Source organism: Poeciliopsis prolifica, unplaced genomic scaffold, assembly GCF_027474105.1.
Source record: "Poeciliopsis prolifica strain line A6 unplaced genomic scaffold, Auburn_PproV2 SCAFFOLD001, whole genome shotgun sequence".
Lineage (NCBI taxonomy): Eukaryota > Metazoa > Chordata > Actinopteri > Cyprinodontiformes > Poeciliidae > Poeciliopsis > Poeciliopsis prolifica.
The window spans coordinates 6,061,303-6,086,522 of record NW_026562376.1 but is presented as its reverse complement, the minus strand read 5'-3'; the positions used below and the strand labels follow the sequence as shown (position 1 = coordinate 6,086,522).

The 25,220-nt window shown below is 37.0% G+C and overlaps 2 protein-coding genes across 2 annotated transcripts; both read right to left on the bottom strand.

The window, feature by feature from the left end:
• Positions 1 to 521: 521 nt before the first annotated feature.
• On the bottom strand, positions 522 to 6,252 carry gnb5a (guanine nucleotide binding protein (G protein), beta 5a). The gene is given in 12 exon segments (XM_055048309.1): positions 522 to 1,456; positions 1,543 to 1,709; positions 1,812 to 1,908; positions 1,987 to 2,035; positions 2,142 to 2,233; positions 2,324 to 2,467; positions 3,230 to 3,362; positions 3,433 to 3,509; positions 4,375 to 4,416; positions 4,550 to 4,635; positions 4,638 to 4,685; positions 5,815 to 6,252. Coding segments are annotated over 12 exon segments (1,083 nt in total). The 5' UTR covers positions 5,951 to 6,252; the 3' UTR covers positions 522 to 1,444.
• Positions 6,253 to 6,696: 444 nt separating this feature from the next.
• On the bottom strand, positions 6,697 to 24,698 carry myo5c (myosin VC). Its single transcript, XM_055043674.1, has 40 exons — positions 24,608 to 24,698; positions 24,279 to 24,389; positions 24,021 to 24,192; positions 23,558 to 23,702; positions 23,013 to 23,169; positions 22,775 to 22,918; positions 22,058 to 22,139; positions 21,712 to 21,819; positions 21,521 to 21,627; positions 21,183 to 21,448; positions 21,014 to 21,095; positions 20,798 to 20,938; positions 20,604 to 20,726; positions 19,615 to 19,698; positions 19,367 to 19,498; positions 19,194 to 19,291; positions 19,007 to 19,093; positions 18,811 to 18,922; positions 18,009 to 18,220; positions 17,764 to 17,929; positions 16,927 to 17,073; positions 15,698 to 15,862; positions 15,517 to 15,610; positions 14,832 to 14,895; positions 14,481 to 14,755; positions 14,336 to 14,399; positions 13,098 to 13,178; positions 12,826 to 13,006; positions 12,650 to 12,743; positions 12,506 to 12,569; positions 12,257 to 12,425; positions 12,080 to 12,164; positions 11,905 to 11,997; positions 11,663 to 11,817; positions 11,014 to 11,103; positions 10,765 to 10,915; positions 9,688 to 9,973; positions 8,459 to 8,633; positions 8,306 to 8,386; positions 6,697 to 7,532 (listed from the first exon to the last, which is right to left on the bottom strand). The coding sequence occupies exons 1-40, from the start codon at positions 24,632 to 24,634 to the stop codon at positions 7,380 to 7,382; spliced, it is 5,223 nt and encodes a 1,740-aa protein (XP_054899649.1). The 5' UTR covers positions 24,635 to 24,698; the 3' UTR covers positions 6,697 to 7,379.
• Positions 24,699 to 25,220: the final 522 nt, after the last annotated feature.

The window sequence follows — 25,220 nt, the reverse complement described above, 5'->3', positions numbered from 1 at the left end:
TTCTAAATTTTGACTATTAATGGAACTCACTATTTCCTGTTAAAACAAGTATAATCTTAGTTTTTACCATTCTTTGCTATTTTGTAGGCTACTTTTGCATGGAGGACCAAAACTGACATAATAAGAAATAAAAGCATAAATACATATTTAGTTTTTTCTTTTCCTTACACACGAGTTTTCGTCAAGAAATGTATATATTTTCTTTTTCATTTCCCATAAAGTTTTAGACAGATTTTTTTTTCAGGTACGAAATGGTCTCCCCTAGTGTTTGTACATGCGTTCACACCAGAAAGACATTTAGTACCTATTGTGACCAAATATTTTTGCTTTATTTTGTTTTCTGTCCTTTTTTCTTTATATTTCTTTCATAGTTTGCTGTAATGAAATGTTGTGCTACTCAAGTATTATGTACCGATAGGATCTTAAGTCATTCCTTTGTATATAAAAAGAAACTTTAAAAAATAATAATATTTTAGTATAACAAATCCCTGTGACATGTAGCAAAATAATAGACACATAAAGATATTCAAAACTTGGTTTATTAGATTTATAATATTCTGAATAACAGTCCCTTTTTTATCTGTACACGAAACTACAGCAAAATAATTACAGTGAATATGAAATTACAGCCATCGCGCAGTTGCTTGGGAAGGAGTACATTCTTGCAATCTTTCTTAAATGTAACATAGAAGTACTCGAAGTCCTTAAAAAAAAGAAAGAAAGTGAATTATTATGACCGAATATTTATCCTGGGAAGCTGTCTTAAAGAACTGAACATACACTAAAAAAGCCCGGTTTATTATTGCAAAATTACAAAATCAAAATTATAAAATCTAATCATAAATGTAATTTATTTACTTCCGTTTAGATTTGGAAGGCTGTTAAAAATCTGCAGTTTACTCATTTTTTAATGAGTAAACTTTTTTCACAAGTTTTACTTGTACTTTACGTCACTTTTCACCATTGGGTGTTTTAAGTAATTTTTAAAATGAATTATTAAATAATATTAATTATTTTCTCCAACTGTAGCACTGCAGGGAGGGACTCTACTCTCCTCCTTCCCTGTCAGATTGATTTGGTTTTCCTCCTCGGGTTGCATCTTTCATTATCACCAGTGAAGAAAACAAATAAACATTGTCCTCTATGTGGCCAAACACAATTCAATACTTTATTGTGTCACTTCTACTCCACGCCAATGCAAGCCTCTACCATTCATATTTTCCGTAACATGAAATATTTCTGTGCTATTTTCTTTCAGTCATATTGTAATGCAAGCGTGCCAGTTAGTTTAACATCTCAGAAATATTTAAATCTACCCTGACCAGAAGACAAGATTATATACAATTCTATTGATATGCCCTATGTACAACCAAAACTGAATTTCTATCACGCTGATTGTACGCTAGCGAACAGAAACGCCTGTGTGCCGTCAGTAGTTTCCACTTTAGGCCCAAATCTGGAACAAAAACAGAAACAAATCGATGAAAGATGGTAAAGAGTGTGGAAATGATCCACTAGAGCGAAACCTCGCATCCTTCATACCCGGAGAGTGTGATCCCAGGATCCTGTGCAGAAGGCCGTCCCATCGGGGGAGACGCGCAGAGTGCTGACCCGGTTTTCATGTCCAAACAGAATGGAGACTCGAGTTCCTTTCAAAACGTCCCACACGTTTATGGTGTAGTCGTTGTATCCGCCAAACAGTAGCCGACCTTGGAAGGTCATACACAGACACAAACATATTTTGTAGTTTCTGGAAGCAATGACTGCATGCAGTGCAGATGACAACAGAATCTGGAGCAAGAAATGTATACCACTGAGTGAGAAATCAACGCTGGAAACCCCAAAGATGATGCTCTCCTTGGAATAAATGGCAACTTCTCTGTCGGCCCTCAAGTCGTACAGGCGGCACTGAAACAAAACAGGAAAAATGTGAAGTTTTGAGGCAAAAATAAACCACTTTACATAAGTTTTTAACGGTGGACTTACTGTTGCATCATCTGAACCAGATGCAAAAGCATCTCCACTTGGATAGTATCTATTTAAAACAACAGGGGGAGAAAATTATACAAACTATAAAGCTTCACATTTTTAACAGTGAAAATCAAACAATAACATGAGCTTGGATTAAGACAGTTACCTACCGCACGCTATTTATGTCAGATTCATGAGTTTCAAATGACTGAATGCACTGTCCTGAACGCATGTCCCACACGTTAGCCTTCTTATCACAGCCCTGCCGTGAAAGTCGAGGTATAATTTAACAAAAACAAGATTTCAAAGTGTTAACAAGCTGCAAACAGAGTTGTGCGGAGGCAGTCCTCACCCCTGAAACAAACGTGTTTCCAGTCTCAGATGGGGCCAGGTCCAGACAGAGCACGTCTGCAGCATGGCCATGGAAACTCTGCAGCAGCTGCCCGCTTTCCACATCCCATAATGCACACGTCCCGTCGCCGCTGGACGTCAGGATCTTCGACACAAGCAGACAAGAGGGAGGAGTATTGTATTCACGCCCTTTGAGCCATTTCACATCTACAACCATAAACTTGAATGTATTTTATTTACATGATTTATGGGATAAAACACACAAGTGAGTGAATAAGTATGAGAAGTGATGCAAAACTGAAAATAACTGTGAAAAATCCAGACCTGTTAATCCATTTTTCTTCAGTTGGAGCCTAAAGGGGAAATGGTGTCCACTAAATAAACTAAACTGAAACTGAATTGAAGAGGCCCAAGTTAACTCTGGAGGGTCTTAAGAGATTTGGAAAAGAGTAAATCTAGAAATATGGCCTTTATAGAATTGAAATCTGACATTCAAAGATGAACAAAAAAGAAAAGAAAATGAGAATGTGCAAACTCTTTAGTTTATAGATGTGCAAATACCCCAAAGACCTGCAGCTTTCACTGCAGCAAATGTTTATTAAGTATATATATATACTCAAATGCACACAACAATTTTCAGATATTTTTGCATGAGGTTTGTAAATATTGCATTCTGTTTCTTCCACTGCACATTTGTTGTACCCAGTACAATGCTTCACCTTTGTAAAATCACAAAATATAAAAACATTCATGAAGTATAAGCACTTTTGATGGTGCTGTTTAACATGTAGATGTTATTGCTTTGTATTTGCTGTGAGAAACATCATGTGACGCTCCTGTGAATCATTAACAGAATTAAGACGCCATGTTGCTGTTTTTTTTTTTTCCTTTTTATTGATATTCTTACCTGCATGTCTGAGTTGGTGAAGCTACAGGCAGACAGGTAATTCGTGTGCATCGCCACCGACTTCTTCTTCGCTGCCAAGTTCTCATTCTTGTCCAGGGACAGAGGATACACAGAGCATTTATTATCCAGGCCCCTGTGACAGAAAACAAGCCCAGTTCAGCAAACAGTAAATGAGCAGCAGGTTTAGATCGCAGCAAACTCACCCACAAGCTACAGCGCAGCCAGATGGAGCGTAGGCGCAGGCCATCACCCAGGTGCAGGGCATTGTTACAGCGTGCTCCTAATGAACATCACAACACAGAGCAGAGGCTGCGATGAATCGCTATGCATGATGAAAACAGGGCAGAGAGGATGAGGAGCCTGGATATAACATATTATTAACATCTTCCAAAATACATCAAGGAGGAATCGTTTGGATTTAAAGGAGACGTGTTTTAACCCTAGCTATTAAATGTTGTGTTTCCTTACTTATTTTTTTGTCTATTATGTTATTTCCTTTCATATAAATAGATATTAAATTTTTTTGTGTTTCTTTATTGAATCTGGGAAATATTGCGACAGAAGAATGATGTACTGCTTTAAGTCTGTTACTCCTTTTCTCTCTTTCACATTCCGTGTTTGTAAGCACATGGTGAACGATATGCTGTCAGAATCAGGCAAAAATACAGGACAAAAGATAAATAAAAAAAAAAGAAAAATCTTCCAGATATCAAACTTTAAAAACCTGGAGAATTGAGAGCAAAATGATCCACTTTAAAAGTTGAAGAAACTACAAATTTTTGTAGTAATATACAAAAAAAGAAGTTCCCTTAAAGCATTAAACAGAAATTATGTTTAATGCTTTTAAAGGTCTTGCAAATGATTGGTCACTTGTTTATTTAAAACTCATGGTGGGATATTTTCAGGGATCTTAAGAGATTTTACATGTGTTTTCTAGATGGGAATAAGCATGAAAAATTTATATTCTTTGTCATATATATATTCTTAAAAAAATGAATGCTCTGATAAGAGTCTTTAATGTTCTCTTTTTCCATAAATTATCAATCTGTCAATTCATCCATCCATCCATTTAAATGAATATGTGTTTATAGCTAAATGACGAGCACCTTTAAATGCTTCATAAATTGGAATAGACAGAAAATTACCTTGTTAGTGGTGAAAGCATCCCATACAATCACTTTTCCATCCTGCATTAAAGACAACAGACATTTAGAAACTGGGAAATCCGTTCCTTCAACAAACAAGAAACAAGTAAAAAGTAAAAAAACTGGTTTTAAAATGGGCAGCAGATAAAATCAGAGCAGGAGAAGGAAACCCGACCTGTGAGGAACTGACGATTCTCCTCTTGTCCTTGCACCAATCCATGCACAGGACTTTGTTGCCATGTCCCTTCAGAGTCCTGCGGTTTTCATGACAAACTGGCCCAGAGCTTCCACTTTCTCTGCCACCTGGTGAACTGCACCGACACAGAGAGCGAGTTGTTACCAAAATATGAAGCTTTTCAGATTTAACACGTCACATTTAACAGCAGCACTGCCTGAATGTTTGGAGTTGTCGCCCTGCAGAAAGAAGAGTCTCCATTATTTAGCTCCATCCGTCTTCCAGGAGATTCCCTATTTCTGCTGAATCATAACCACCACACAGCATGATGCTGCCACCACCATGTTTCTCTACGGGGAAACGGCATTAATCACATATAGCTTGCGGGTAAACTACAAACAGAACTTCCTCTGGCTTTCTTATTTCCACACTTTTGGGGTAAATTTAAAATACTGTGTAATGTGTTTCACTTTGTGGTTGTCATGTCGCAAAATCTCAAGGAGAGAAAGTTCAAGAAGCGAGAACAATTTTACAAGACTGGATTCATGCTTCACTAGTACTTGCAATATTAGGATATTAAATCTGTTTTTTGCCAGGCAGAAATGTCATTTTCCTTCTCCCCCTTCCCACTAAAACGCCTAATTGAATTTTGCCTTTTATGGTCAGAATTCAGTTTTTTTTTTTCTAGTCAAAATTCTGAATTTAATACCATAAATTTAAGTTTATTTCCTCACAGTTCTGACTTTAATCTGTGAATTATGACTTTTCTCAGAATTCTGAGAAAAGTGAGATTGAAATTATGATTTTTTTTTTCAGACGTCTGCATTAAAAATGAGCCATTCGTTAATGAGGAATCATTTTCTAGAGTTAATATGTTGGATTTCACTTCTTTCTTTTTTTTAAGTATTCAAGGAGTCGAGATTAAATTCACAATTATGATATTAAAGCCAGATTTTATTTTATTTTTTTCAAAATAAATAATATCTATTTATGGCTCAATCATCTTCCGTACAGAATGAATGTGATAAACATTTAGCAGCATTTTCTGTTTTTGGATGAGGGATCAGTGACATTACAGTGAAGGGATCAGGATAAAAGCCATCGGGACATTTTGGTTCCCCATCGGATCAATAATCCGTACCGACCCGAGAGCAGTGCGCAAACGAGCCGAACCGAACCGAGCGGGTTCAGCGGCGGAAATGTCCCGTTTTCTCCCCTGACGGTGAGACCACAGCAATGGAGGCCTCTCCATTTTCAGGACTCACGCTCGACGTCGTGCAGCTTCGCCCTCTCCTCCTCCAGCTTCGTCTTCAGCGTCTCCGACTCGGTTTTCAGGTGGGCCAGAGTCTCGTTCAGCTGAACCTCCTGTGTCGCCATTTCAGGGATTGGAGGGGATCTCATATATTTCCTTTGTGCGGGGAGCGACGGCCAGTGGAGAGGCTTACAGCGGCGGAGCTAACAGCTGATGCTGCTGTCATGACGTCAGCGGCAGAAGATGCTCCTTCAGGAAGAGGAGGAAGAGGAAGAGGAGGAGGAGGAAGAGGTCGCTGCATCCCGGTGATGAAGCTGCATCCTCATCACCATCCAGCTTCACTTCACTTTACTGCTGCTAAATAATTCATCCGCATTCGGCCGACATGACAGAGAAATAAATCGACGCTCGTCTTGGCAAGAGGAGAATTTTACAAAATAAAACTGATTTAGTAATATTTTTCTAATAGTTTAATCAATAAAATAGCTTTTTTTTCCTAGAAGAAGCTGAAACCAGTTTATAAATGCCACAGATGTTCAATTTTTCCCTTTTCTTTTAGGTTTTATATCTTGTCATATTCATCTCATTTGTTAGTTAATTAATTCTTCTTTCACTCATTCATTCTGTTTGATCAATAACCTGCTCTGTTCTTACTCATTCATCAATAACATGTTTTTCCTCCTTTGATATTGTCTTTTTAAATGTTAAATACACAAGCACATTATGTACATTTTTAGAAAAATTATCAGACTTTTTTCATTCTTTATTATTTCATACTCTCTTATTTCAAGGTTTGGACATTTAATAAAAATATTTACACATTGATTAGAACAACTCAGAGAAGCCTGAGAGTTTTTTTCATTTTTCTTATAACAGGAAAAGATAATTGTGAAAAAATAATACAACTAAATTAACAAAATAAGTCTATTTCTTTTTTTAAGTAGTTAAAAGGAAAGCTGCTCAGTTTATCAAAGGGCTGCTAATTTAATACACCAAATCGCTTGAGTAGAAATTATTGTAAAAATATGACGTCCTGATACGATTCACTAAATGACAGAAGCAACAAAAACTGATCATTTAAAAAAAAAAAACATCAATCTCTTTTTTAAATGAAGAATAAACAGGAAACAAATTAACAGATGTTTTCACCTCATTTTCCACAATTACTTTGTTTAACCCAAAATAAACCAGATAGAAAAACAGAAATGATTGCAGATCATTTTAATTTATTTCTGGAAATACAGCAATAAAGTAAGTTATTTCCTTTAGTGGTGAATGATGTTAAAAACGTTAAACGATAAAAATTAACTAAACACTTTCTAACACAAAAGACAAAGGTACATTATCTATAAAGCCTGGTCACAGTGATTGCAGTTTAAGAAGCTATTTAACATTTATTTACAGCAACATTTGAATAAAAAATGTTCACAAGAAACACAAATTTAAAATTCTGCATTTTGCCCAACATTTCGTCTTCCTACATTTGTTTTTTATAAAAAGTCTTATTTACAGTAAGGTGCGAGGTGAGCATAATTGAGTCGTGAGGAGTTAAAGGTTAAAGGTTAAAGGCTGGCCGTGTCAGATCCTGGTCAGGAAGTCCAGATGAAGGCTGCTGGGAACCTGCAGAGACTCTAACGCTGTCGGAGACGGACAGAAAGGAAACGTCACCTGGAAGCGATAATCTGTGTCCAGCATCAGCTGCGTGGCGCCTTCGTATTCCTGGAGGAAGGACTGCAACAAAGACAAGAGGTCAAACAAACAATGTATGGAACTACAACAATGCCGAAGTGTCAACCAGATTAAAAATAAATACAAAGCTGTTACGTTGTACTTTGGGAATTAAAACAAATATAATTTTGTTTTCCCTTCCTTTCATCTGTTATTATTACCATTATTATTTAGCTTATCATGTTATCTTACTGTCACTATCAGGTTTTTAAAAAAATATTTATTGTTATATAACAGAATATAAAAAATGTATAGGTAATTATTTTGATGATGTAGGTCCCATTGTTATTTACAGAGAAAAATGTAAACTTATGTTGTCAGTATTATTATTATCCATAGATTTTCTTGTCTTTTTATGAGGTAGTTTGTAATCATTTTGTCCATGTAATATAATTTATTTGTTGCCTCTTTTGCACAATATATTGAACAGGCACATAAATATTATAACATGGTTTTAATCACAATCTTTTATAATTTTTGCAAATTACAAAAACAAACATTTTAAATGTATACATTTTTTAATTACACTAATATATTTCATTAAATTGAGATGAGAGATAACACTTAATAAGTGTTTACTTCTATTCAAACAGAAAAGTAGTGCTAAGCTAATTATTTTTGTTGTTGGTTATGTATTCACATGTTTTCTCTGTCCTACTGATTGCTTGTTTTCATGTTTTTAAAAACCAGTTTGAAATCAATCAATAAATAAATCAATTCAATCTGTAGTTAGAAGAGACTAGCTGATTAAAGCCTGAGGGAACGCCAAAGCTTACCTGAACTTGGCGAACAAACGACGACGTCACTCGTTTCTCAAAATCATCGATGGGTGTGTAGGAGTTCAAAATCTTGACAATCTGAAATTTAAGTTGGAGTTTGGGGTTAAAATGAGCATCAGAAAGTGGTTGGATGTGATTTCAACAGATTACCTGAACCGGGTTGAGTTCGGTGCACTTTTCTGCGATTTCTTTAGCGTCTTCTTCGGTGGATTTGTTGACCTGCAGCAGCCAGGCGGCCTGAGCCAGAGGCCTCAACGTGTCCATGGCGCCGCAGGTCTGCAGCTTGTTCTCCTTCAGCCACTCCTCCAGGTAGCTGATGTTACACCTGACACCAGAAAGAAGCTTTAAATTAGAGGAGGGCAGGACGTAGTTCACTTAAGTAACCTTTAAGAGCAATTTTACTTCTACTTCAGTAATATGGAGACTCAGGGCCATGTTAAAAAATGAGTGTAGTCATAATTCTATATTATTTTTGTAATGTGACTTTATTCTTAAAATATTATTTTATTCCTGTATAATTATAAGTTAAATATTGTAATATTATGACTTTATTCACATATCAACTTCATTTTGTACGACTTTATTCTCCATATGTGACTGTTCTCATCATACTACAAATTTAATCTCATAATATTCCGACTTTATTCTCATAATACGACTTTATCACACAATACATTTTATTATGATTTTATTCTCACATTATTTTGATGTTATTCTCCTAATATTATGACTTTATCCATGAAATATTGACTTTATTCTCATATTATTTCAACTTTAGTCTAGTAATATGTATTTTTCGACATAATATTGTGGCTTTTCTCCTAATAAGACTTTATTCTCATATCGACTCTTAAATTATGAGTATTCTCATAGTATTACAAGTTTATTCTCATAAAATTGACGTCTTTTTCTTTTTCTTAGAATGATTCGTTTTATTGTTAATAACTTCACTGAATGCGAAAAACAAAAAATGTACCAGAATAAGACACACCTACAGTTTAAGTTAAACTGTTTTCTTGTTTGTGCACAAGGTTTATTTTTAATATTACTTTCTACCTGCTGTGCCATTTGGCACTGGATGTACTTCACCCCGTCTCACACGCAGTAAATCTGCATTACAATAATTGTTTCATATTTATTTGTATTAGTGTTTTTTCATATTAGTTTTCAAAATACCATAATTTGGACACAAGTTTACATTTTTCTCTGTCTGACTGTGTAGCCTGGTGACCAGATCCTTTTCTACTCTTGAGTGGAAAACTTTTTACTTTTACCTGAGTGAAAGCATGTTGACGTAGTTCTGCTATTACTGGAGTAAAATCAGCATCCTCCTTCTTCTTCCCTGCTTTATTCAGATGTTTCTAAAACAAGCAACAGACCTGATCTGCATCCCTTTCCTGCAGGAGCACATGTCTTTGCGGAGCATGATTTGGTTGAAGGCGGTGGCTCCGATCAGAAAGAAGAGCTGTTTGACGGCCTGCTTGGTCAGGCTCTGCTCCATGCCGTGGTGGCTCATGGCAGAATAAAAAACGGAGAGTTCCTGCAGGATGGAGGAGATGGTGTACGTCTCCGAGTCGTTATACAAGCTGCTGGATCGCTTCCTGAAGCCCGTCGGTTTCATGCTAGAAATCCCCTGCAGGCTCTCGTGCTCCAGCATACCAGGAACTGTTGGGATAAACACAGCAGCATGTGTTAAATTAAACTCATTTTGAATTTGGGGCCAGATCAAGATTATGAATGTCCTGAAAGGACCAGTTGTGGTAAAATGTGTTGATAAAAATTAACAAACCTCTAAAATTTGAATAAATAGTCGTCTCTGCTTCTTCTTCTTAAAGCTAAATATACTTAACATTATTTCACATTGATGCAATTTACAAGAATATATGTAAAAACTCTGGGAGAAGATTATGTTACTGAAAAAAATAATGATTCTGGCTCTAATTTTCTAAGATCAAAAGTCAGAATCATGAGAAAAACAGTCACAATCCTGACTTTTCTTCTCACAATTTTCACTTTTTTCCCCCAAATTTTTTTACTCTTTTTCTCAGAATTTTCACTTTTTCTCAGAATTTTCATTTTTTCTCAAAAATTTCACTTTTTCTCCACAGAACTTTTACTTTATTCTCAGAAATTTCACTTTTTCCTCAATTTTCCTCTTTTTCCCAAGATTTTCACTTTTTTTTCTCAAAATCTTCACTTTTTTTTCAGAATTCTGACTTTTCATCAAGTCAAAACTGTAAGAAAAAAAATTCAGATATTTTTTTTTTCCTGTGGCCCTAATCAATCAATCAATTGAAAATCGTTTTAAATTGACTGATAAAATATTATGATTCAGTTTAATGTGGCCTTCTGGGGCACATTAAACTTCATGGCAAGCCAGATGTTTGACACATTATTTAAAGAATACAACCCAACATAACAAGCAGAATCTGATTATAATGATTTGTGCAAAACACCAATAGCAGGCGTGAGCGTCTTCTGCATGACGGAGATGAGCTGATGGTAGATTTGTATGGCCAGGTCGCTGAGGATCTGTCTGTGTTCGGACAGATCGTAGTTCTGCAGGCAGTTCTTCTTCTGGCGCGCGGTACTCTGCTTCAGGAACTGCTAGAGAAGGGAAAACACGGAGGGAAAAGCTCAACAAAGGCAAAACTTTCTACTGCAGTGCAGACAGGTTGAGCCAGAACGGTGCAGGAACTTCTTACTTCCTCCCCGCTGTATTGTTTCAGACAGTTGAGCAGCTGGTATGTGTTGGACAGCCAGAAGGACAACGACTCAAAGTCTTTGTGGTGAGCCTGAAAGAAGAAAACATGACAGGAATCAACACTGACTACTAGTCAAACAGGAACAACTTGGAGTTTAGGGTTGAATACATTGGTTCACGTAAGATGTTTTCACAGTGCTTACATCATGCATCTCTGCATTCTGACTATTAGGGCTGAGAAATTATTTATCTTGCTGTGAATTAATCACGATTAATTCATTAATTAATTGCATGGATGAGTTCTACCTGTTCTTATTAAGGCTATCAACTGATTAAAATAGGATGTAATAAGTTATGGGATCACTGCTTCTATTTCTATCATAGAGAAAATCCACTTTATTTTCAAACATGTTGGCCAAAATGTTGCTTTTGTAAATCACTGAAGTTGTTTGCAGCATGACAATGAAAAATAATAGTTTGAAAGCAAAAACTCCCATGAACTTAATCATCGTTTTATTGATGTATTTAAGATTTGTTTACGTTGTATTAGTTATTTTTTTACACTTTAAGCTGTGTCTCAACAGTTACAAAAGGGGTAAAACCTGACATATGAAATATATCCAGTAATAGGGAGTGAAAATCAGCCTCACCACGATGACCTTTTTGACCCCTTGGATGATCCCGTTCATCAGAGACTTCAGCTTGTTGTCGTCGTTCAGGTAGTCGGCATGGCGGACGCACATGAAGAGGATGAAGGCTGGAAGAGTAGGGATCACATTGACCACCACACCTTTGGGCTTCAGGTCTGCGAATTGAATTTAAATGATCATTATCCTGTCAAAATGTGAGGAAAATAAATAGAAATAAAACCTGATCAGCAGGAAGTGGATACCGGTTATGATGTTTTGAATGAGCCTTGCTTCATCCTCCCTCTTATACTCCAACATGCCAAGATATTCTTTAGGGAGAGCAGGAGTTTGTTTTGCTGTGTGAGGAACAGGATATGTAGTGAATATTGTGAAATTAAAATTTATTAATATTTCCTGTTGTGAAGTAGAAAATATAACCTTTGTGTGACATTTCAAGGCACTTTATTTGACTACGGAGTTTCTTAATCCAACGATCTTTCTGGTCAAGCTGCTCCTCTAAGTCCTGGAATTTAAGAAAAGTGATTTATTTCTGTTTTTAACTTGAACACACACACTCACACTGCACCTCTGAGGCTCACACACACACACACACACCATGTTCTCAGCTGTTAACTGCGACGTTTCCTCTCTCAGTTTTCTCTTCACTTCTCCCTCCATCAGCTGCTGTCTCTTCAAATGTTCGTTCTCCTCTTCCAACTCCTCTATCTTTACTCTGAGCTCCTTTCTGATCTCCTCCAGCTCGTTGGCTTTCTCCTCAAAATGTCTAAAATACAATAAGATGACTTAAAATTATAGACTGATGGTTTAATTGAGAAAAAAAGTAGCGGTATATTTAAATTTAACCTGCGTTGGGAGCTTTCTTCTGTGATCTTCTTATGGAGAATGTTGCTGATCTCCATATTTTTTTCTGTCATGACGCAAAAAATTAAATAGTTCAAGTTTATATTCTACTTTGTTGAGATGCACTTTTCAGAAAACCAAGCTCACCTGCTAACTCGCTGCTCTGCTCTTTAACAACCGTCTCAAGCTCCTGCTTTTGTCTGTGCAGCTCTGAAACCTGCAGCTTCAGCTCCGGTATCACCTGGTCGTCGCAGTAAAACACAAAGTTTTGCATTTCATCCGTCGTCATGATGGACTCTGAAGAGAAGATCACATCGACATACCGAGTTCTCGCTGCTCAGCCTCGCCACTTCCTGGCGGATATCCTGGTTGATGTTGCTTTTTTCCTGGAAAAGGTTTTGTAGTTTGCTGTTCTCGTTCTGAAGGTGGTTCACTCTCAGAGTCAGGCCCTCCATCTGAGACTCGTACGTCTCCCTCTGCTCCTTCTGGTGGTTTTCCAGTAACCTACCATTAGCATGTAACAGATCTGGTTGCACAGAAGTAATTTTACCCGAGTGTTAAATAGAAATGAAATTATACAGGTTAACTTCCGGACCTGGTGGCTTCCTGCAGACTCTCAAAGGCTTCCTGCAAATCATCCAGTTCATAAATCTCCTCAGAGTCTTCTGGGACAAGCCTTCACAAAAACAGCCAGTTTGAAACTAAATGAAGTTTCAAATTTTATAAAAATATTTTCTTATGTATATTTGTTGAAATTGTTGCCATGTTGTGACAGATAATGATGGTAAACAGCCAAAAAAAAATCATGTGGTTTTTCAACAGTTTTAGAGTCATTTTGATGTGTTGAATCCAAAAATCACGCTGGTTCTTTCTCAATCAGTTAAGTTTTCGGAACGATGGATGCAAAATGATCATCAAAATTGATCGGTTTCTTGATAATCTGGGATCAAGGGTTTATTGTCCCTCAATGAGGCAGGGGGAGAGACTTCATCAGTACATAAAAGACATGGAGAATTTTGCACAATGAAGTCGCAATATTCAATTTACATACTTACCCTTATCAGTGTTCCACGTTTGTAACATTTAATTCACACACTCTCTTAGAAAACATGTTTTTTTTTTCTTCTGAAACCTTATTTTGGATGACAAACTTTAACAGAAATGAACTGATAATGTCACAAATATGTCATCAATTTAGTCAGAAGACTAAATTTGATTTGGCTTTGTCCAAATCAAATTAGAATCTGACCTGATTGAGAAAAATGAATGTCGTTTTTGGATTCAGCGGCGCAAAATAGTCTTGATTCTGTTGAAAAAACAGACAACTTCCAAAAAATACTTTTTGGTAATCCAGTGTAATCTGTGAAAAAAGAAAAAAGCACTAGAAACAACCAATAAGAGCCAGGAGGCGGGTCTTAGTGCTGTCAGTCACAACACTGTGTGGCTATGCTAGCAGCAATTAGCCTCTTGTGAATACTCAGGCTAGTTAGCATGGCCACCAAAGTCTTTGTTATCCTGTAATGGTAAGTAATTTTTATGGCATTATCACATTTAGCAGCATGCTCATGTGTGTGATTGACAGCGCTAAGTCCCACCTCCTGTCTCTGATTGGCTGTTTTTGGCCGATAGCGGTTAATTTCTTCAGACTTCAACAGAGGTGGTGAAGGAGATCGATTTTTTCACAGATCATCTGTTTCATTTTATACAGTGACGACATGGTGACGTTTCAACAAATACGTAAAAAAAGAATATAAATATAAAAGTTATATAGTGCAGCGTCAAAGGGAAAATAATAGGAGGAATGGAAAAATTTAAAATTAAACACCAGTTTACCCCAAAAGCTTTTCCTCTTCAACAAAACCAGCAAGCAGCTGTCTTATAATTTCCTTTGTTTTAGCTGCAACAAAATATTCAGTCAACCTAAATGCTTCATTTATTTCAGGAGTGGTGGCGAAAAATGAGTGTTAAATCTGGGAACCTCTTGTTTGCTCCGACTGTTCCTTCATCTTTCGGTCCAGGTTGTCCTTCTGATTCTGCAGGTTGTTTAGATCCCTGCGCAGCTCCGGGATGACCTTCACATGCTTGGTGAGCCGAATGACCTGTTCCTGCAGGTCAGAGTTCACCTGTGCCCCATCCTCAACCTTCCTCTGCAGACTCACTCTGTCCTCTTTCAGTCTCTTTATCTCCTCCTTCAGGGTTTCCAGCTCTTTCTCGTGGTCATGTCTCTGGATCTCCGTGTTGTTCTCTGCAATTCTGCCAGGAAATCAGTTATTAGCCTAATTAGCTTTGACCTGCTGAAGATTTATTTAGCATTTTTAAAAATACAAACTTTCTAAGCCGGACTTCATTCTCTTTCTCTTCCAGAAGGCTTCTTTTTACTTGATCAAAACTTTCTGTAAGATGTAAAAAACTGGTCATACAGGTGGCAAAAAGATTGCACACAATATCTGCTGTAAAACTACAGAAAGGGTTAAAGTTTCACATTTAAATCAAACCTTTTATTTCTGGATAAATACCGCTTGAATGATTGCAATGACTTGACAAAAAACTCAACAACAACAAAAAAAAAACTGAGTAATTTTGTGTCAGCTTTCAGCTACTTCCATTAGCTGCTTCATAGTAACAATGCTGGTCATAAATGGAGCATAAAACATTACCTCACGATAAGGTTAGCCCTCTAGCAATCTTAGTTTAATGTTCGTCCGACAGCTTATTCCTCACTCTTGTCAATTACAAATAAATTGGGCTCACTATAAAGAACTTTTAAAATTTTGGTTAGGGTACCGATCTTTTAAGTCTCCGAGCTTAAGCTCTTAGACAAGATTTTTTTCTGACTTCCTCCTAAATTCCCAGACTACTTTCCTCTTGAATAATACATATTATTCAAGAGGAATAATTATATTTTACATGCTAGATACTTTCTGAATTGTTCCTCTGTTATCTGATGGTCTTTCTATGTATATTTATACAACTTTAAATATTAAATGTTAAAAAAAGAAATCTATTCTTTTTACCTTTGGTCTCTTTGATGGAAACTTCAAGCTTTTTCTCCAAGTTCTGCTTTTCAGTGTTTAATTCTTCAAATTGTCTTTGAAGCTGATTAATTGTCTACAATAAAAATAAAAGGCTCAAATCAATGTAATTTAGCTATTTATATATATATTTTGAAGTTCACACATTTATTTTGAAACTAACCATGCTCGCCTCTTCTCTTGCTTTCTTTTCTCTTTCCTCCAGAGATGCCTTCAGGTTTGTTAGTTTTTCCAGTTGCGCCTCCTGACTGTGGAGTTTCTCCATGGTTTGAGAATGACTGCTGGCCAGACTTGTCAGTCTCTCCATTAATCCTCGATTCTCTTTGTTCTGAAGGAGAAACATAAACTCAGCTGCTGTTAAGCCCAGAACTATTCATGCCCCTGCTAGATTTACATTCAATAAACAAGAAGTGTGTTTCTGATAGGTAAAGAGGAAAGCAACAAAAACATCAATGGTAAAAATATTTATTTTTTACAATTTTTTTTTTTATTATTTTATGCTAAAATTATTGATGCTCTTCTTAGTTAGAAACATGCTTTTCTTTGTCATTTTACAACATTTCTGAAGTATGCAGTTGAAACTAGAGATGCACCAGAAAAAACAAGAAAGAAATGTGACAATGTGCCCAATCAATAAGGATAATTCTACACTTTATTATTGATTTAAGATTTTAATTAGAATGATAAATTACACTTTCTAAACCGGTTTGCAGACATTTATTTTTACATGTTTGATCAAGACAGTCAACCTTTTGTTTTAGCCAGTTTTACTTTGTATTATTATCTATTTTACTTTGACTGAACAAATTAAATTGTGTTGTTTTCAAAGGTTTGACCGAGCTTGTGAAGCTTTAGGTGCATTTAAGAGTGCTATACTGGTGCAGTAATCAAATACAGTTGTAATTCAGTGCATGTATGTCTATGTTTAAGAAAAATAAATGTTTTAAGTAAATTCAGCGATGTTTTTCTGTATCAGATTGGTATTGGCCAATACTAAAATTCAGATATTGATATCAGTATCAATATCGTAAGTGAAAAACGTGGATCAGTGCAATGAAATAATCAATATTTAATGTAAAAATCCTTACGGGTAACAGAAAATAAAAAGTTTAAAAATGACGACCAGCTTTTGTATGTTTTCTGATCTTTTAATGATTTATCTTTTGACTGTGCCTTTTTTTTTAGGTTTTAAGGCATCAATGTCAATATCACGTCCAGGTACAATTCAATTTAGACACAAATCTGTCAAAAGTCTGAGTGACAATTCAATTTAGACACAAATCTGTCAAAAGTTTACTCAGTACATGCAGTAAACTCAGTACTGCATGTACTGAGTTTGACAGTACATGCAGTACTAGGATAAAATTCAAATAATTTGGGAAGCATTTTCACCTGCTCTTCCGTTTTCTTCCTGAGCTGCTGCACCCGGTAGGAGAGCTGCACATTAAGCACAAGGCGGCGCATGGTTTGAAAACGCCGCCGGGCCAGCCAAGCTTTGGCATATTTCTGCAGAACCAGAGCTTTGCGCTCCTCTATCATCTGCAAAATTAGAGAAAGAGACACAGAGCAACACATTTCACAGATCAGAGTTTTCCTGAATCTCAGATCAGACCGACAGTTTCCAAAACAGTTTCAGCATCGACTGCATTCAGTCTGGTGATAATCCACAACATTTCTAGTCGTCTTATTATATTCTGACCAGAACCAGATCTCTTTACAACAGACTTGACTCTTTGAACACAATGAGATTTGAGTTTCTGTGGCAATATGTCCTTTTAAATCATGATGTTGCCCTGGGATTTCTGTTTTACAAATTACAATACTACTATAGCGACACTTGATAAGTTAGTTTTGTCTTATTTCAAGCGTACTAAGATATTTACGGTAGAAACTAGACCAAAATAACTTGATGAGATTTTGTGTTTTTGCAGTGTAACCAATGTCTAATCATTAATAATGTAACATATGACAGATTCTAGAGCTTTTAAAATAAGTTAAACAATAAAATAAATGTGACAACATAGCATTTGTTGTTACAATTAAAAGTTTTGTGCTTTTCTGTCACACAATGACAACTATTTAGAAATAATTTTCTTTTGAAATCCTTTTAAAATCCCTCTAAATGTTGTGAAAAGCAGCCTAAAATTTTCTTTTCTTCTCAGCGTGTTGTGTGTGTTTAAAACTGGGGGAAAACCTGTCCAATCTGGCAACTCTGCCTCAGTCACAGACCTTCCTGTAGCGTTTTCTGGCCATCCATCCTCTGGTGAAGGCTTGGATGGTGATGGAGGCCATTTGGACCACATGGTAGATCTGTCTCATGCGGTAACCTCTCCAGTGCCTCTGGATCACCACAGCAGCCCAGCCCTGCTTCAGTGTTTCAGCGGTCACCGTTTTACTGAAAGTTTGGCAAACGATTGTTTAGTTTTACAATGTAGTGCCGCAGCAAAACTCTGCGTACTGTGACGAGCCCTAACCGGATCGTCCTCGTCCCTCGGATGTACTGCTGGAGGATGATGGCCGCCTCTCGTATCCTCAGGTATTTCCTCCTGCGGCTCCATCCACGGACGTGTTTCTGAATCGTCACGCAGGCTCCTCTCAGTCGATCCAGTCGCAGCTTCTCCAGATAAGCTACCTGTCCAGCACGAAAGAAGATCTTTGTACGGCCAAACTTGTACTGGTTGGAGTCCTAGAGATGAAGACAAAAGACACATAATATCTTGAAAAAGCAAAAACCAGATGAGCTAATAAAGTTTTAAGTGACGAACACCAGAAAGTGTGGAGTGTATTTGTGTTCAGCCCACTTTCTCTGAAAACAGATAAAGTCATTAAAGTCTATCTGTGCACAAAGGAGGATAGAATACCCAAAAATTATACTCAAGTAAGAGTAGCACAACTTCAACATATTTTTAATCAAGTAAAAAATTAAAAAAAAACTCAAGTAAGAGTAAAAAATTATTTGGTAAAACGTCTACTCAAGTACTGAGTAACTGATCAAATTATCAGTCATTTAATATTTAAAAATTACAGAATCAGATGGACCAAACTACAAAGTTAAGTAGGAATCTTGCTATTTTAATTATGAAAATGACGATAATTTGTATAAATAACTGAAAATGACAAAATCAGGATCATAAAATGTCAACACAAACTGCAGGTGTGTGTCTGTGTGTGGTGAAGTATGTTTGTTTCCCATTCAGTGTGCAGAAAATCCAGAAATTTTACTCAAGTAAGAGAAGAGGTACTTCATTATAAGATTACTAAAAAGTAACAGCTGACCTGAATTAATCTCTGCAGGACATTTTTGCAGGTTTGCTTCTTGTCATTCAAATCTGCCTCCTCGTGTGACATCAGGATGCTGTATCGGCTGTAAAACTCAATGTATGTCCACCTGAAAAACAAAGAGAATGGAAAGACTTTCCAAGGAAAGCGTTTACAGATCTAAATATGTTGTAAGTTACACAAATAGTGTCACCTGGAAGGGTAGCTCTGTGCACTGATCCGAATAGTTTCAAGCACTCCGCAGGCCCGCAGCTGCTGCACCACTCGCCCCGAGTCATATCTAAAGCAAAAGTGACAAAAAGAAAACAAAAATAAAATAATGTGGAAAGTTTGGTGAATAAAGAGCTAAATATTCCAAATACAATCCCACAAAAACCTACTCAAATGGGAGTTTTTCATCGTTCGGCTTTATGCAGCGCACATAGTGAGGGGTGGTGGCGTTCAGCGTTTCCATCAGTAAAGACAAGGAGCTGCGAAACTGCATCAAATCACAATGCTCAGAGAAAAACCCCCAGAAAACTCACTTTATTCTAGATAAACGTCAAAAACTCACCTTATCTCCCACCGAAGTCCTCAGCTGCTTATTGGCTGGTTTCACAGAAGGCCTGGCCGATTTAACTCTGACGCCTTTACTGGCCGCTCTGCTCGGCTCCTCCTCTTGGAAAAAATGTGCCAGAAAGGGAAACTGATAACAGGCGCAAACAGAGGAAATGTGTTAAAACGTGGAAAAACAGCAGCTCTGCCTGGCTTGTGTAAGACGTCCGACATGTTTTCCAATTATTATTTATAAAGTGAGATCACCTTACTGGCTCTCATTGTGTCCACCAGCTCTTCATAAAGAGCATCTCGATTCTTATCAAGAAAACCTCGGCACTGATATTCCACCTGCTCAGGAAACAAAGTTAGATAAAAAAAAAGGAGTTTTCAAACCTCACAAAGGTAGCTATGCATAATCTATAAAATAACTCACTGATGATCCTCACCACTGGAGCTTTATTTGATCAGAAAATGACCTGATTCCTCCACTAAACACTTATGCAGGCATTAAAAAGAATATTTTGGGCTGCAGAAAACAAATTTATCACTTCATGAACAAATGTAGCTTGGTCTTTAAAAGTGAAAATGAAAGTTAAACACAAATGCAAGGTTTTGCGTGTCGCTATCCCACAAGCAAACCAATACAACAAATTTAAAAAATGTGTAAGATTTATATAAAAATTCGACAGCAATAGCATGCTTGTTAGGTGGAAGATGTTCAAGGGATGAACCCAGCATGTTCCGTGTCATTTGTTGTAATTGTAGTGACTTTTAGTAAAATAAAGTACATATTTTTTAGAAATATTTCAGCAAAAATGTATGTTATGTTGTGGTTTATTGACAAATTACGTAATCGTCTGCGAAATATCTTCTGAGTGTTCGTTATCCAATTGGTGCATGCAAAATCAAAATACAATACTTTGACTTTTTGAATTCTGCCACTATAAAATAACCAAAGTGTGAAATAAAAATTATTACTATAACTAATAAAAACTAAACTGAAACTGTACAATATTTAGCTGAGAAAATCTAGCAAACCGTCTCTAAAATTTGATTAAAACAAAAACTCACAATTAAATATAACTAAGTTAGAATTCTAACTCTGTTACAGAGCTTTACACTAGAGGGGGAAAAAAAAACAAAACACATCGACCAATCAAGATCTGACCGCCAAATTCATAAGGATAATTCTCGTGCAAATAATATTTATTTGAAGACAGACATCCTGTGAACTCTGGGTTGATTTACTCCACCTTGTCTGCAAAGTGTTGAATCACAAATGCCTCATTTGATAACCTGGGTTTCTCAAACAAAGGATTGGCTTCAAGGTAGTTGAATAGCTTCTGCAGCCAGCTCTGGTCTGTTCCTTGAGGAAACTGCAAAAAGGATATTCCAATGTCAACAGGAGATTTAGAAGAAATAGCTTAAAAGGTACGAAAACTCTTACTAAGCATTCTTCATCGAGCAAGTCGAAGATCCCCATTTTAGCTTCGATCAGGTCAATAACAGGCTGATTATCATAAAAGTCTATCAGGGTCCAAGGGATGTCCTCCTTCATGTACTCCTCCTGCTCCAGTTTGAACACATGCTGAAAAGGAAGAGACAAAACATAAAGCTCAGAAATCACAACGCTGGAGCCAGAAAACCAAAATGTGCTTCATACCAAGTTAAACTGCTGCTGGAGCTTCTCATTTGCATAGTTGATACAAAACTGCTCAAAGCTGTTAATGTCAAACGTTTCAAATCTGAGGAGAAGAGCAAAAAAAATCTAATGATGAAGGGAAAACGGGTAAAAAACAAAAGGAAGATAAGACAGGAAGCGTTATTTGCACCCGTAGATGTCCAGAACGCCGATGAAAGCGTGTTGTTTCCCAGGAACTTGCAGCGCCGTGTTGATCCTGGTGATGATGCAGTCAAACAGGTGGGCATAGATCTGCTTAGCCAGAGCGTCTCTGGCGGCCGCCGCTCGCTCTTTAGGAACCGGCTTCACGACCGTTTCAGCCACCAGAACGATCCGGCGATTACACAGCCATCGCACCAGCTCAGCCGCGCTCACGCACAGCAAGTCACAGAACGCCGCCAGGTGTGGATCGCTCAGCTGCAACAAAAATGCAACGACCTTTTTAATTTCACTTGCTGAAATCAGCATGCAGTTTTGAAAAGCACTCACTGGAGCTGATGACTTGTCATCCCCAGAGCTTCTGATCTCCACATTCCCCAAATGCAAAATTGCAGCTAAAACTTTAAAAACATCTGACTGGAAGTCCTCTTTCAAACCTGCATGTCAGAGAAAAGTTAGCATCTAAAGGCAAAGACAAGAAACGTAGAACAATAAACTGCTTAAATATGAAGTGAGTTTACCCAGAAGCGAGAAGGTCTGTCGAGTCTCTTCAAAGTCCTTTTTGTCATTTACACCATCTATAGTTATGTCGCCACCCAGGCCAGTGTACCTGAACTCACCTGCACTCACTGCAAATCAGTAAGACAACAAAGTTCCTCAAAATATCAAACAAAAAGACTGAAACCAACTCGTTTTTCTGTGAAAATAGTACAATAAAAACCCGCTGCATTTTTAAAAAGACACAAACAAATACTGCAGTATTTTTTTATTATTCAAGCTGTTAGCTGAAGGGTTCATATCCAATGGTGAAACAAAGTCAGTTGAGCATCTAACCTTTAGAAACAACAACTCAGGACAAACACTCACACAGTCTCAGGTGATCGAACTCTGCAGAGTCTGCACACGAACACATCTGGTAGAATATGTGGTAATTACGCTCATTTTCTGCCTACAAAAACAATAAAGCAGAGCAAAACAAACATAGAAATATATAAAACATCTACAAATATGAGCAGCACATACATTGCCCCACACTTCACCTTTGTCTCATTTAGTTAAGTTTTTATTGGGGTCTTATGACAAAACAGCACAAAGCTGGACAGCATTATGAATGGGAAGAGGGAAAATAAAAGGTTTTGGTGTCTTTAAATAAAATTAAGTGCAACTACATTCCTTATACAACTAAATAAAATCCATCTGTCTTGGATTTAATCAGAGGAGTAGCTAACAGAAATGCATCTTCAGTTTCATTTGGCTACGGTCACACATCGTTTTTACTGAAATTATGTTTATTTTTCATACTAAATTAAATCTGACTGCAATCAGGCTTTTGAGTGAAGGATTTAAGTTCCCAAAGCAACAATCGGCTATGTATCCGATTTAGTAGAATACATGGAAGTGGCACGGATTGGATTATTTTTGGGTGAAAAGGTCGGAATTGGGCGGCTCAGATTGTGGTGAAAAAGTCGGATATTTTTCGGATTTGCCTGCTGTGAATGTAGCTTAAATAACGATGCTCTGCTTTTGAGTTTAGCATGGAAATATGTGAATAGCTTTAAGGGGATATGAAGCTTCTTCCCCTACCTGAAAAACCACCCTGGACTTCTCCAAGAGGTAAGTCCTCATGTTCGCTCCGATGATGCGATACCTCCTGTCGAAGCTGATCTCTGTGTATTTTCCAAACCTGCTGCTGTTGTCGTTTCGGGTGGTTTTGGCATTTCCAATTGCCTGAAAAAAACCGAAAAGACAAAAACAACTTTGAGTATTTTTTTTGTTGTTGATTCTACATCATGTTACTTGAAAACGTCAGGTAAAATTGTACCTCTGTGATCGGATTGGAAGCCAACACTTTGTCTTCAACCCGAGTCTGACTTCCAGATTTGCTCACAACAGCAAAGTACCTCATAGCGTAACGCGCCGATACGGTTTTGCCAGCTCCGGATTCCCCGCTCACAATGATTGACTGGTTTTTATGATTCCTTGAAGTGAAAATCAACCAATCAAGTTTATTTATGTAGCACATTTCAGCAACAAGTCATCAGCAGTCATTCCACATCAAAATATTGGTTAGTGTTTCATTTATTATGGTTCAAAAGCAACAATAAACTGGTGGGGTTTTAGCTGAGCTTTAAAGGAACTCAGTGTTTTCTCTTGTCCTGCTACTTGTTTGTTTTTTTTTTAAAAACTGAAAAAAAATAATTAAATATATGTATACATTTTGTATTTCTTCTTGGCTAATACAATGAATCATCAAAACAAAACATTTTTTATTTATTACATATTTATCTCCAGTTATATCCAGAGAAAGTTTGACTGATTTTACAGAAGAGTCAGAAAATATTCCAAGAGATTTATACATTTTGTTACCTGGCCATCTGTTTGTACGCCTCCTCTGCCACAGCAAATATATGAGGATCCATGTCTCCCATGTTCTGGCCTGAATAAGCATGAATGATTGCGTCTCCATAGACAGGAAGCTGTTTATACGGATTTACAGCGACCAGAATGATGCCTGGAAAAGAGGAACCAACGAGTCTGAGCCACAACCTGGAAGCTCAAACTGGGTGGAAAGAATATAAACTTAAAGAAACCATCATTCAAATCCAAGCAGATTTGATCAAAGCAGTTCATTTCACTACTAACATGGAAAAATATTTGCTAAAAGTGAACATTTTTTTTGTCAATATTAAGAAATTATACATCTACATCTTACCAAAAAAGTTACTTGGAAGTTAGTTTTGCACTGGAACTAAGTGAGATTTTGTGTCTTTGCAGGGCTTAAAACTGAGCATTAATAATTGTGAAAGACGATAAAAACAAACATCCTTACCACAGTAGGTATAGATGATTCTGGACTCGACAAATCGGACTCTGAGGTTGTGCAGAACCGCAGGCTCGTGCAGGTAGCTGAGGGCCGTGAGGTCGTTCTCCCCTACCAAGATGTCTGGGTTTCTGAGAGGAGGCAGTTTGGGTTTGGAGGGGTCAACCGGGAGGAGGCGAACCTGCAGAACGGCAGGTCAAAGGTCAGACACTCCTTTTCACATGCAGAGATTCATCAGAGCTGCATGTAAACGTTTTATTTGCTCACAGTTCCGTCTTCGAGAAGTAATTCAAGAGCTTTATCGCCTGAGTGGAAGTCTTTAGTGATTTCAGCTGATTTCCACACTTGTTCTTCATCTGGTATCCACACTCTGTTATACTGGAAGGAATGGTTTAAAGAGTGAAATATAATTAAGACTTTCCCATAAAGTAAGCATAAGCATCATTTAATTGTAGATGTATGTTTATATTTTCTAAAAATAAAAAAAATTCACGTTATGTTACACTCCCACAACACTGGGAAAGTTTCCATATGTTTGTGAAAATACATCAAACACAAGTTAATAGTATAAGAAATAACAAACAGCTGACTCTTACCTTTGTGTACAGCTCAGATAAAGCCATGTTTGAGCTTCACTTTGAGTTTTTTAGCACCTGCTGCTTCCCTGTACTTCCTTTCTGAGTTGCCATAAAGTCCCTGGGAGACTGCACTTGTTTCTAACAACTATAAAACAATCATAAAACAAGTTTCACAAAGTAGGATCACGCTTCCGGGACGGGTTTCCACAATAAAAGCCCCTCTAAAGGAACTAAGATACTTTAAAATAAAAACATTACAGCCAAATCCATCCATCCATTCATAGTGTGGGTAATCCAGTCACAAAATTGTTTTTTTATTATTTTCCAATAGAAAAACAACTGCCAAAAAGAAAAACGTATTAGAAGTGTGATAGTATTAAAGTACCCAAAGAAATTGGAGGTGATGTTTGTTATAAAAAGTTAGTCACTGGTTGGATTGGAAGTGTTTAGCAGAGTTATTAATATACTTTTATCATTATGCATAAATATCATGTACAAAACAGCAGTTTGTTTAAATTTTCTCTGTAAAGTATGTTTACCACCAGAGGAACTGCTGTAATATCTCATTTTTATTTATTTTCAGCAAGCATAAAAAACAATAAAGTCACATTATCTCGAGGGAAAAAGTATC